The 13091-nt window shown below is 45.2% G+C and overlaps 2 protein-coding genes across 2 annotated transcripts; both read right to left on the reverse strand.

Annotated features, from left to right (window-relative positions):
* Window positions 1-464: 464 nt before the first annotated feature.
* LOC133129644 (protein FAM177A1) lies at window positions 465-3381 on the reverse strand. The gene is made up of 5 exons (XM_061243870.1): window positions 3159-3381; window positions 2617-2772; window positions 2319-2385; window positions 2059-2156; window positions 465-1024 (listed from the first exon to the last, which is right to left on the reverse strand). The coding sequence occupies exons 1-5, from the start codon at window positions 3177-3179 to the stop codon at window positions 827-829; spliced, it is 540 nt and encodes a 179-aa protein (XP_061099854.1). The 5' UTR covers window positions 3180-3381; the 3' UTR covers window positions 465-826.
* Window positions 3382-3953: 572 nt separating this feature from the next.
* On the reverse strand, window positions 3954-12942 carry brox (BRO1 domain and CAAX motif containing). The gene is made up of 13 exons (XM_061241965.1): window positions 12806-12942; window positions 11888-12019; window positions 11600-11706; window positions 11086-11182; window positions 10169-10264; window positions 9839-9911; window positions 8845-8950; window positions 8617-8706; window positions 8246-8331; window positions 7986-8067; window positions 6676-6826; window positions 6243-6402; window positions 3954-6099 (listed from the first exon to the last, which is right to left on the reverse strand). Exons 2-13 carry the CDS (start codon window positions 11986-11988, stop codon window positions 6013-6015), a joined length of 1236 nt encoding a protein of 411 aa, XP_061097949.1. The 5' UTR covers window positions 11989-12019; window positions 12806-12942; the 3' UTR covers window positions 3954-6012.
* Window positions 12943-13091: the final 149 nt, after the last annotated feature.

Raw genomic sequence — 13091 nt, forward strand, 5'->3', positions numbered from 1 at the left:
TAAAAAACGCATTATACAATAAATGGTGCATGTGGAGTACTGTATATCAGATTCTATAGCTGCGTGACAATTGGAAACACGTTTGACGGTGCTGCTCACGCAGTGGAAGTCATGAAGGTCTAATAAGAAGTGTAAAACTGTCATTAAATAATTTCTGATGATATTCCACAATATGTTTTCATAATGTGTGCCTCCAGTACCCAATGATCAAATAGGTAGTTCCAGAAAAAACAAGTCATTCTTTGCTTCATTTTTTAAATATTGTAGTATTTTGCACAGAAAGCTTTCCTTTATCTGATTTCCTATACACGCAGCAAGCTACATTTTTTACAAATTCCCACAAAACTCCACATTACCACATACAGAAACATTTAAGGCAACAGGTTTGGGCAAAAAACAAACAATGCGCATGCACACACACACACACATACACACACACCCACACCATGTAGTTGAAACAGACATTTCTTGTATTACAGATTATCATTTATTACATTAGCAGTTGTTCTGATAAAACTGGGGTGAAATACATATTTGAAATACAAGTAAAATGTAGTGAAAACACTCCTGTCGATCTCAGACTGTACATTTTGGCAAACAACAATCTCTTTGCTTGAACATTCATGAACTTGGACATTTCTCTTGAAATGGCGCAAAACCATTTTCTACTGGATATTCTACTGGATGCTGCCAAGGTATTCTGTGATTGGTTAAGCCCCCACACTTAAGGTGATGTCATGACTTCAGTAGGATGAGTGGGTTTTGTGCTTTGTGCAAATCAACAAGGATTCTCTAATGTTTAAGTCTGTTTGAAGCCTGTTTGTTGTTAATCGTCCTGGTATCCCTTGTTGTGTGAGCCGGTGCCACTACGCTGGTGTTCAGCGCTGCTGGGGGAGGTCCAGACACCAGGGACTGGCGGTGACTTTGTGGCCCCATACTGTACACTCCTCTGGGGGGAAAGCCGGATTGTTTCGTCCCCTTCCTTCAAACCTGGGGCTCCATCAGCACCTTGACCCTTCGAACCCTGTAAAGGGAGTTAAATGAGTGAAATACCCTCTCCTCATGCACTTGCAGCTCACTGAGAGACCCCGTAAATCAATATGAACAGGGTGATTTCATACAACCGCTGTACAGCTTTAATTCAAGCCATTTATTGTTTTGTTAGCGTGCTGCACTAGTGGCTACTGTTTCTACACTCGGTGAGCAATTTATTAGGTAGGTATTTCATCAGCAAATCATGTGGCAAAAACGAAATGCATGAAAGCATGTAGATGTGGTCAAGAGGCTCAGCTGTTGTTCAGACCAAATGTCAGAATGGGGAAGAAATGTGATCTAAGTGACTTTGACTGTGGAATGATTGTTGGTGCCAGACAGGGTGGATTGAGTATCTCAGAAACCGCTGATCTCCTGTGATTTTCACGCACAACAGTTTTTACAGTTTGCAGAGAATGGTGCGAAAACCAAAAAAAACATCCAGTGAGCAGCAGTTCTGCAGACAGACCGTTTTTAATGAGAGAGGTCAGAGGAGAAGGGCCAGACTGGTTGAAGCTGACAGGAAGGTGACAGTAATGCAAATAACCACACATTACAACAGTGGTATGCAGAAGAGCATCTCTGAACACACAACTTGTCAAACCTCTAAGTTCACAGGCTACAGTAGCAGAAGACCAGTAAGACCAAAAAAAAAAAAAAGTCTAATGAATACCTAATAAAGTGCTCACTGAGTGTGTTTCAGCACATGACACTGCTGTGCTGAAAATGCAGAAATAAGACTAATAATATCTAAATAATAGTCTGACGGGTAAGTTGAAGGTTTGTAATTTCCTGCACTAAACCTCCATCTCCATCTCGGTCTTTATTAGTAACAGGAGTGGTGCCACCAGGCTTGAGGCCAATGCCATTTGAGTTCAGTCAGTTCAGTAAATAAATGGGAAAATACACAATTATATTTCAGTTAATGAATTGGATTTCTGTAAATTTCCTGAATTGGCTGAACTGAAACTCAATCTGCCCGAGCCCGTTTAAGGTTCATGTTCTTTTTACTCAAACTGTACCCACCTCCGGCTTCTCGCGCTGAAACTGATCAACTGCGTACTGGTATTTGGCCATGTTGAGTCCGACCAGATTGGCCAGTTTCCCCCCAACGAAATCACAAGCTGGGGGCAGAGAGGAGAGAGCTCGTAAAGATGACTTCCGTTTCACTCCCTCACGGAGAGCAACGAGCCTGATTTATGCGCAGTGCTTCAGATTTAATGGCTAGCACTCCAGACAGGAGTCTCTCTCGCTCTCTCGCTCTCTCGCTCTCTCTTCATACTCACTCTGTATGAACCTCTTTCCAGCTTTCATACACAGACACCATGAGTGCTGCCTCCATGAATTCTGCACCTAATACCACCAAACAAGAAATAAAACAACAAATATTTCAAGGACAATGAATACAAAGGCCTGTAGTACTGTGTGGCCTGTAAGGTGTTAAATAGTCACTGGCTCTCCTGTTGTCCTGTGTGTGGCCTGTAAGGTGTAAAATAGTCACTGGCTCTCCTGTTGTACTGTGTGTGGCCTGTAGGTGTACATGTGTTCAGGGACACAGGTGTGCAGGTGACTAACCCCCCTCACCGTGTTGTCAGGGGCAGAGAAGGGCTCTTTTTTGGGTGCTTCCTCCTCTTCGTCACTGCAGTCCTGTTCCAGTGTGTCCCCGTTAGCGAAGTGAATGACCTTTCTCCGCTGGGACACCCCTGTACCCCCAAACTCTGTCTCTTCAACAGCGGGAGCCTGGGAGACATTTCAAAAGCTGTTATTATTTAAACAATTATTATAATTATAACTATTAGAATAAAGCTGATGCAGCTGCCGCAGTGCATGATTACTTTGCTATAGAATCTTGGGCAAGATACTGTAGGTTACTCAAACGGGAATGAGTAAAAAATAAAGTAAAAACGGAAAGCCTTGTTTATGCATTGTTTATGGAATTGTTTATGGAATTGTGAGTGTGGTTACATCATGCGTATGGTTGGCTACGACATTCAAGTCGGTTTGCTTTTCTGTTTGCAAAAGGCAGGTCACAGCTCGACTACAATACTGTGCTAACGCTTTGCTCGCCACACTTTCTCAAAGTTTCGCACGATGCAAACCTTTTAAATATTTGAAAAAGCACTTACTTTCTCACGATCCTTGCTCATTCTTAACGCAGATTTTTTTTTCTTCCTATCCAACGTGGAACAGCTCCGTATACATATGCCTTCCTTCGACTGCGGTTTTGATTTAACCCAAGGAATAACCACGTACTACAGAATCACAAACTAAAGGACAAACCGGATTGTGACATCCTGTTACTTTTTATCTTCCCATAACCTGATCCGCATGCGCATTACCAGAGCTATCGAGCTGGACACCGGTAGTAACCGTGTACATGGATCCGTCCGGTATTTTGCTCCCTTTTAATTTCAGTTTCATTCTTCCAGCTACACCGAGGGCTGGGCCAGTCTTTGCCCCGTGTGGAATGTAGGAGTTTACCGTGATGTGCAACAAGGCTACGGAGCTGAATTCTGCCGGGGCCCATTCGGTACTATGGCGATGCCTAAAACTCAAAACTTAATCTGAAAACCACCACCACCACCTGACAGAGGCCCCTGCCCCACTGAGAGCTGGTAAACGTTTATCTCCCTTTTCACGGTCACGGTCATATTTATCACAGCATCAATGTGTGTGTAAATGTGTCCATAAGTTGACATTAAAGTTGAATGTTAATGTCAATATGAAATGTAAATTTAACAGAATATTTATATAAGGGAATGTCGATCTGTTAAGAAAACACAGGATTAACTGGACAGAGTGCTACATTTATTCATTTATTCATTTTCAGCCATAATGACAATCAAGCACTAAAGTCTCCCTTTCACAAACTTTTATTAAAAAACAAATGCAATTTGTTAAGAAGGGAATACACAAACCAGTTTTATGATGCATAATGTTTTATTTATGTATACAGCATTGTAATACAGCATACGATATTCATATTTAGTTGGTAGTAATGGGGGGAAAAAAGTAAGAACAGGTTTTATTGGACAAAGTTGACTGGGAACCACCCAGTTGGTCTAAAAAGTGTTGCCTAGACATTCTTAGGGTCATTTTATTAATTACCAGACAGTTTTTAAATATTGCCAGGGGCACGATTTTGGGTAATGTAATACAATCTGAACTCTTGAGACAAGCAAATCCATGTCTCCCAAGATAAAACTCTTGAGTAGATTAATACTAACTATTATTTCTACACATATATACTTTTTCAAATTAGAATGGCTACTATAAATGTTTATTTATCTTGTTACACAGAAGTACTATCATTTAACACTGTAAAGGGGCTGGGTAAGGCATTGTTCAGGATGCGACTTCAATTTCAGTCCAAAAATGGACTCAACGCTGAACGCTTTTAAAACACATCACCAAAGGGCATCGATGACTTCATATTTCAAAACAAAAAGAGTGTGTACAGAGATCCTTCTGAATGACCATGGCGCTCAAAACCTACGGTTATGACAATGTACTGTATGAATCATCTGGATTTAAAGGTGTAGATCTGTAATAAACTGCCCTGTCACACCATCGTGTGGGGGACTGCCTGGCTGTGGGTCTGGACGTCAGATTGTATATCACAGTATACTTTTACTGTGCAATTTTAGTGTGCTCCAATTGGATCATTTTCAGGAATGGGTGTGACATCACAAAGCACATGGTCTGAAGCAACCTATAACACGTGACTCCACCCATAATGTTCTCCCAGGACATTACATTACATTACATTATTGGCTCTTATCCAGAGCGACGTACAGTTGATTAGACTAAGCAGGAGACAATCCTCCCCTGGAGCAGTGCAGGGTTAAGGGCCTTGCTCAAGGGCCCAACGGCTGTGCGGATCTTATTGTGGCTACACCCAGGACCACTCCCATTGTCGATGCCTGTGACACGTTTAGTCTCAGCAACCAATCCCTGCCCTCCAAACCGACAGGCTTTCCCACCATAACACAATCTCCCGGACTCGGCTCTCAGACTGAGGATAAGATTTCCACTTGTGGAGAAGAAATATTTCAGCAAAGTATGTTCCCCAGAAACCCACAGCATGAAACGTAAACATATGAATATCATACAGCCAAGGGGGGAGGGGGGCAGCATTTCAGTTTCACAATGACTTACAATAAAAACACGGGCAGAGTGAGTGTTGCTCACAGAAAGTCCGTCACACAGTTTGAGTATTAATTATGGGGCACTGCAGCTGGTCATAAATGGTTACACAATAATATAAAATCAAATGTTTGTATAAGAATAATAAATAAACAATTCTACAATGAAAAAAATGGCTCAAATACAGGAGCCTTTCTAAATTAATTGTTGAAAAATCAACTAAAAAATCTTCCAGAAAAGTATACCAAGATTATGAAGAAACTCAAAACCGTAATTAGTTATGTATGAAACAAAATATATAAATGGCCAAGATTATCATAATCTAAAGAGAAAAGAATGAAACACCTATGTTCCTCTGCATCTTTAAAAAAAATAAACATATAATCAAGTTAGTGGGATCATTTTCTCTCAACTCTAAGCTTTACTGATTGCCAAACGGACTTGCATTAACTGTGCGTCTGAGATGATCCCGTCCTATGGGGATGATCCCGTCCTATGGGGATGATCCCGTCCTATGGGGATGATCCCGTGCTGTAGCCCCCGGTCCAGTGGACGCATCCCAAACCCTGTTACTGTGGTTCTACCCATAAACCCAGACATGTGACTCCACTGCAAGAACAGAGCCACAACCACATCTTACACATCTCTTCAATCTACACTTTGGATTTTCTTTTTTGTGTTTCAAATCTATGGTGAAAAAAAATGAAGGCTTATATTAAGTTTAAAAAATCAAAACCACATGAGTGTGAGATATTTGCGGAAGGCGGGTTGCGGGTCTCCCGCGGGGGGGGTTTATGCGGGGGGGTCTCCCGCAGGGGGGTTTCCGCAGGGCGTTTAGGAGATGGCACAGCCTGTATCCTTCTGCGGCTTCAGATCTGGCTCCTTCACTGGCTTCACCTCCTCCTCCTGCTTCGGCTTGGCCTGGAACACACAGGAAACGCACTCCTGATCTCAGACACTCCTGATCTCAGACACGGGAAACGCACTCCTGATCTCAGGCACTCCCGATCTCAGGCACTCCTGATTACTCTTGGGAATAAGACATTAACTGAAGGAGTCTCTACCTTGTCATCCTTGGACCCCCTGGTCAGATCGAAGGTGGAGTAGGTCTGGGGGGTGCACTGGTCGCTGAGGGGGGGGAACTCGAAGGCGATTGGCTCAGCCAGGCCATAGCTGGCCTTCAGCTCCAGCTGGGGGGCCTCAGCCGGAACCTTGTGGAAATAACTGGGAGGGGGGGAGGGGGGTTTACATTACATTACATTACAGGCATTAGGCAGACACTCTTATCCAGAGTGACGTATGAGAATGTCTGCCCTACCTCTGACTGATATCCCACCACACCAATCAATACAACCAATCAATAATACTTACTCATCATACAATATAAAATATAAAACATTCACTACAGCAAGTTATTATTGTGGACTGGGTGGGAGGGGCTAGATGCTGCAGAGTGGGCGGGGCAGGACATGATTGGCGGGGCAGGCAGCCTCTCACATGAAGCCGTTCTCCCTCTGGCACTTCTCCAGGGTGTTCTTGATCAGGCCGCCCAGCTTGAGGAAGAAGACCTGCTCAGAGGGCTTGGCTGTGCTGCCCGGGCCCTTCGTCTGTCTGTACTCCTTACACAGGGCCTCTGCTCTGGAGTAACCTGCAACACACACACACACACACACACAGCGCAGTGAGTACTGGAGTAACACTCACACACTCACACTCACACTCACACTCACACACACACAGCGCAGTGAGTACTGGAGTAACACACACACACACACACACTCACACTCACACTCACACTCACACTCACACTCACACACACACACACACACACAGCGCAGTGAGTACTGGAGTCACACACACACACACACACACACACACACACACACACACACACACACACACACTCAGCGCAGTGAGTACTGGAGTAACACACACACACACACACACACAGCGCAGTGAGTACTGGAGTAACACACACACACACACACACACAGCGCAGTGAGTACTGGAGTAACCTGCAGCACACACACACACACACACACACACACACAGCGCAGTGAGTACTGGAGTAACACACACACACACACACACACACACACACACACACACACACACACACACACACACACACACACAGCGCAGTGAGTACTGGAGTAACACACACACACACACACACTCACACTCACACACACACACACACACACAGCGCAGTGAGTACTGGAGTCACACACACACACACACACACACACACTCTCACACACACACACACACACACACACACACACACACACACACACACACACACACACACAGCGCAGTGAGTACTGGAGTAACACACACACACACACACACACACACACACACACACACACACACAGCGCAGTGAGTACTGGAGTAACACACACACACACACACACACACACACAGCGCAGTGAGTACTGGAGTAACACACACACACACACACACACACACACACACACACACACACAGAGGGAGCAGATACAGGGGGGTGGATTGATGGGGCAGATACAGTGGGGCAGATACGGGGGGTAGATACGGGGGGGTAAATGGATGGGACAGATACAGGGGGGTAGATGGTTGGGGCAGATACTGGGGGGTAGATACGGGGGGGTAAATGGATGGGGCAGATACGGGGGGGTAGATGGTTGGGGCAGATACTGGGGGGTAGATGGATGGGGCAGATACAGGGGGGTAGATACGGGGGGGTAGATGGTTGGGGCAGATACAGGGGGGTAGATACGGGGGGGTAGATGGTTGGGGCAGATACAGTGGAAGCAGGTACTCACACTTCTCAGCCTCCTGTAGGGATCGGATGGCCTCTCCACACTTGTCGCTGGCCAGCAGAGTCTGTCCATGATAGCAGTACGCCTGCAAGGGAGCGTCACAAAATTACGCCCTTATTTTACACTGATCCTCAGCCACTGCAGCCACTGCTGAGTTACTCCAGCCTGCCAAGGGCCGGCTTTCAGGCTACTGTACTGTAAGTTTCACCAATTGATACCTATATTTTCTCTCTAGATTATATATATAGACAGGTATAGCGTACGTAGGCCATGTAGAAGTGCTGCTTCAGCTGCAGATATTTCCTCCACTTGCCGCTGTAGTCCGGCTCCAGGGTGTTCAGGGTGTGGTCTGTAACCATAGCAACACAAGCGTTAGTGCGCTGCAATTGGCTGGGTGTTAGGGGCGTGGTCTGTAAACACTGCAACTTGAGCACTGGGATTGGCTGGGTGTTATGGGCGGGATCTGTAACCATAGCAACACAAGCGTTAGAGCGCTGGGATTGGCCGGGTGTTAAGGGCGTGGTCTGTATGGTGAGGGAGCTGCGATTGGAACTGTAGAGGTTGCAGGTTCGAATCCCTGGCCATAAGGAGTGAAGTTTGTGTACATTCAGCTGAAAGGCTCAGGCCCGCTCACCGGCCTTCTGGTAGAAGTTTGCCGTCTCGAAAGCCAGGGCCGCGATCAGACTGGCATTATGCTTCAGCTCAATCGCCCGGGCGATGGTCACTACGACAACACAGAACAACAATAACTACTGGTCATAAAAATAATAATAGTAACAATAACAATAGTCGTCATAATAATAACAGTAATAATAATAGTAGTAATAATAATAATAATAATAATAATAATAATTCATCATACCCTCCTGGGCCTCGGCCTGGCACTGTACGATGAAGGTGTCGATGACTCGAGTCTCCAGGTCTCTGCCCTTCTCTGCCGGGGTGATGAGGCGCGGGATATAGGCATCCTGAGGGGAGGGGCACCCCAAAAACACTCATAACCCATCACCCCAAAATCACTCACACACAAACCCCAAAATCACTCATAACCCATCACCCCAAAATCACTCAGACACAAACCCCAAAATCACTCATAACCCATCACCCCAAAATCACTCACACACAAACCCCAAAAACACTCATAACCCATCACCCCAAAATCACTCACACACAAACCCCAAAAACACTCATACCCCATCACCCCAAAATCACTCATAACCCATCACCCCAAAATCACTCATAACCCATCACCCCAAAAACGCTCATAGCCCATCACCCCAGAATCACTCACACACAAACCCCAAAAACACTCATACCCCATCACCCCAAAATCACTCATAACCCATCACCCCAGAATCACTCATAACCCATCACCCCAGAATCACTCATAACCCATCACCCCAGAATCACTCATAACCCATCACCCCAGAATCACTCATAACCCATCACCCCAGAATCACTCATAACCCATCACCCCAGAATCACTCATAACCCATCACCCCAGAATCACTCATAACCCATCACCCCAGAATCACTCATAACCCATCACCCCAGAATCACTCATAACCCATCACCCCAGAATCACTCATAACCCATCACCCCAGAATCACTCATAACCCATCACCCCAGAATCACTCATAGCCCATCACCCCAAAATCACTCTGCTCAGACACAGACCCCAGAAGCGCTGAGCTCAGGCTCATGAGGTTGTTAGGTCATTGATCAGGTGTTCACTCGTTTATAAAGCCTGTGAGCTCCCAGCATGCTCTGCACACCACAGGTGAGCTCCCTGCACCTGCACCATCCACCACCCCATCCCTACCCCATCCACACTGAAGTCCAGCTCCATTTCTCACCTTCAGGTGTTTGAAAATCCCGGCTGCAGTTTTTAGGCTTTTGTGGACCTCTTTCGCCTCGGGTTCTGTTATGCTGCAAATGCAAATATCATCAAGTAACGGACGTATGGAGGACAGAAAAGATGGATGTACTACACACACACATACACACTCACTACATTACTTATCACACCAAAACCAACTGCCTGTGGGCAATAAACAATGAATGTGCACACCAGTCAGACACCATGACAAATCACTTCCTGTCTAACTCAGTGCCCGTGTGCACAGACATTTCGAGCTGTAAAGTTTGGGGGGCGGGGAAGGTCACGGAGAAAGGGTTCCACTTACTTTTCTTTCCCGGTGAGGCGGGAGGCGAACTTGGTGTGCCACAAGGCCACATTGAAGCCCATGGAGCACAGCTCAAACACTGCGTCCTGCTGAGCACTGTGGGCAGAAACCACAACCAGCCTTTAACCCTTCAGCCCCGTATCACACTCAAGCCTCACTACCGTAAAATCTTTTACCTTTTTAACCAATCAAAATGATGGCTACACTATTGTTTTGAATCCCTATGAATTCCCTACTATCAACTTATCAACTTTCTCAAAAAAAAAAAAAAAAGGGTTAAACTTTCAACAGACAGCAACTAAAGTGTGCTTCACTGCAGTTCAATACCCGCGCATTCAGCCAAATAAGAATGAGATTATGTGCATTATGGGAAGGGTTCACTCTCAAACAGCAAAGAGGGGGTGTGAAAAATGGTTCACATAGAATTTCAATAAAAGCTGCTGTATTCACCCTACAAAAACATCAAAAAAATGTATGATATTAAAGTGTAAAATGTTAATAATCTCAGACAGCATTTATCAAGATTATATTCACATTCATATATTCATATAATAGATGGATTAGTGCAGTAAACTTGCCGTTACCCTCAAAGTTACAAGCGGAGCTCCGAGACATGATTTCACGGCACTAAATGTCCCTGAATTTCCTGTTTTCCACCTCACTGGGCATTATAAGTTACAACACAATCGTCTCAACCAATTCACCAGCTGCATTCTGGGTAGTAAACATGTCTGCATAAATGAGCCACTTTATCTCTGATGTAAGAACCTGACACAGTGGAGCTCAGACAGGCCAAGACAGACACCTGACCGCATCGTCACCTGACCGCATCGTCACCTGCCGGAACGTCACCTGACCGCATCGTCACCTGAACTCCGCAACCTGGAGCATTTGCACCAGCCGCTCCAGAACGTTACCTGGGTGTGTTCCCCTGCAAGGTGTCGGTCCACTTGAAGTTCTGAAAGAACCGCATCTTGTTCTCCTGAGTGGTTCCGTCCAGGGATGCGATGAAACCTGTTTTAAAGGCGGCAGAAAAACACACTGGAAACGGTGGAGTTTTGGGGTTGCTTTGTGAGGAGGCACTAAGGTGAAAAGCAGAAAATGAGATGAGAAATATGTGTTCACTGTGAGGTGGGGCTGTGCATGGACAGGTACTGCAGGGGAGCTCTACACAGGTGGACAAGCGACACAAACCAACACTGTGGTGTGTCACAACTCCCCTCTAAAGGCAGCAGACAAGAAAACCACCAAAAACCACCTGTTTCACCGCGACTGCTCCAGGCACTCTGCAGCAGATCGATATGTGCGGCTGAGGATCTTGCGGTCGGTAAAAGCTTTTTCTTAGCCTGTAACAGGCCCCTCAGAGAGGCGATTCTGACTTGTGGATGCAGAAGTTGCTGACCAGGCAGTCCTGACGACGGCTGGCCTCACCTTGCAGGAGGGAGAAGTAGGCATCTGTAGCGTTCTTCATTATCTCGGGGGTACACGTCAGGTCCGTGAACATCTCCAGAAGTCGTGCTCTGGTCATCTTCAAGTCACTGCGAGGGGAAATAAGACAATAAACACTTCCGCCAGGAGAGCAGCGCATGAACAAACAGCATCACTATTAGTATTACAATCTCATCAACACCGGTGATTGTACTATTATCGGGTCAATTACTGCCTATGCGGACTTTAAGTAAGTAAACATAAATAGATAGAAAAGCGCATCGGACGTACTTGCAGATCTTGTTTGCTGCCGGACTCGCAGCCACTCCATAGAAGTTGAAGGAGACGGGCGCGGTGGCCTTCAGTGGGTTTCGGTGAAACCAGTGCGCCATGGTGGAACGGCAGGACGGTTTCTTCTGGAACCTGAAACCGCACAAGCCAAATGGAGTTACCGCTACAAACTGTATAATGTGGCGTAATTCGCTCCTGGTATTGATTACGTTGCGAGACAGCCCATCACGGTTACAATTTATGACAATGATAAATATTTTATTGGTAGGCCTACTTCGAAGTGACAGTCAGCCGCGAACCGTTTGAAGCATGATTTGTATTCCAGTACCTCACAATTTCGCCCTGTACATCCATTCATGTTTTAATAGGTAATGAAGTGGCTGTAGCAACCATATTCATACACATTCATACACAATTTCATACACATTTAACCGTCATGTAAGCCTAAGGCAGCTAGTAGTGAATAAAATTCGGATGTTGACATATTTAGAAAGTCATCGTATCCGTTCATATTGTAAATAGTGGGAGGTAAATTAGCTAGCTAGCTCCCTAGGCCTGGCTTTCAGTCCACTAGCAATACAACCTGGCAAACTGCTATTACACTGCAATTTGAACATGAACATATCACAATATCCCCACACAATAGAAAACTACACAGCAGATAATAACTAGAATAAACAATAATTATGTGATGATTATCGCCATAGATTCACGAATACATCACTCAGTTTGATGCTAAACGGGGTATGCTAGCTAGCTAACAAGTCAGCTGTATACGAGCTAGCAAGAAATACATGGTACGTCGCCAACTGCAGTATGAATACAATTCATAGGTTGTAGCCTTAACGTTGTTTTGAATAAACTATAGCCTGTCAACTGTACAACATATTATTTATGCGTATGTAAGAACTGTCAAACCTTTGCTTGCACTTCAAAGACGTTCACTTCAGGAAATAAAAACAATAGAAAAACGGATCTTCCTGTATTGTTGCAACAACATCGCTCTGACGTTTGATAGGCCAAGTTATATAATTAGGAGTTGCTGTTTTCGTCGCTCAATGTGCGAACTTTCTGATGATTGGCTTAAACACTATATCTGACAAACCTGGCCAATCGTGTATTAGCGTGTATTGCAATCGAAGAGAAAAGCAAGTAGAGTCAGTCTATCCATGAACCGATTGGCTTATTATCCGATGATGTAATC

Source organism: Conger conger, chromosome 5, assembly GCF_963514075.1.
Source record: "Conger conger chromosome 5, fConCon1.1, whole genome shotgun sequence".
Taxonomy (NCBI): Eukaryota; Metazoa; Chordata; class Actinopteri; order Anguilliformes; family Congridae; genus Conger; species Conger conger.

Bases quoted from the DNA above. Each gene is read 5' to 3' on its own strand.
- LOC133129644 (XM_061243870.1), bottom strand. From the start codon at position 3,179: ATGAGCAAGGATCGTGAGAAA. The intron at 2,386-2,616 runs GTGAGGGGGGTT...TGGTGGTATTAG, and splicing joins TCTCTGCCCCTGACAACACG to GTGCAGAATTCATGGAGGCA. The intron at 2,157-2,318 runs GTGAGTATGAAG...CTCTGCCCCCAG, and splicing joins TGGAAAGAGGTTCATACAGA to CTTGTGATTTCGTTGGGGGG.
- brox (XM_061241965.1), bottom strand. From the start codon at position 11,988: ATGGCGCACTGGTTTCACCGAAACCCACTGAAGGCCACCGCGCCCGTC. The intron at 11,183-11,599 runs GTGAGGCCAGCC...CCTTTAAAACAG, and splicing joins CTACTTCTCCCTCCTGCAAG to GTTTCATCGCATCCCTGGAC. The intron at 6,827-7,985 runs GTGAGTACCTGC...TGTGTGTTGCAG, and splicing joins CCTACAGGAGGCTGAGAAGT to GTTACTCCAGAGCAGAGGCC.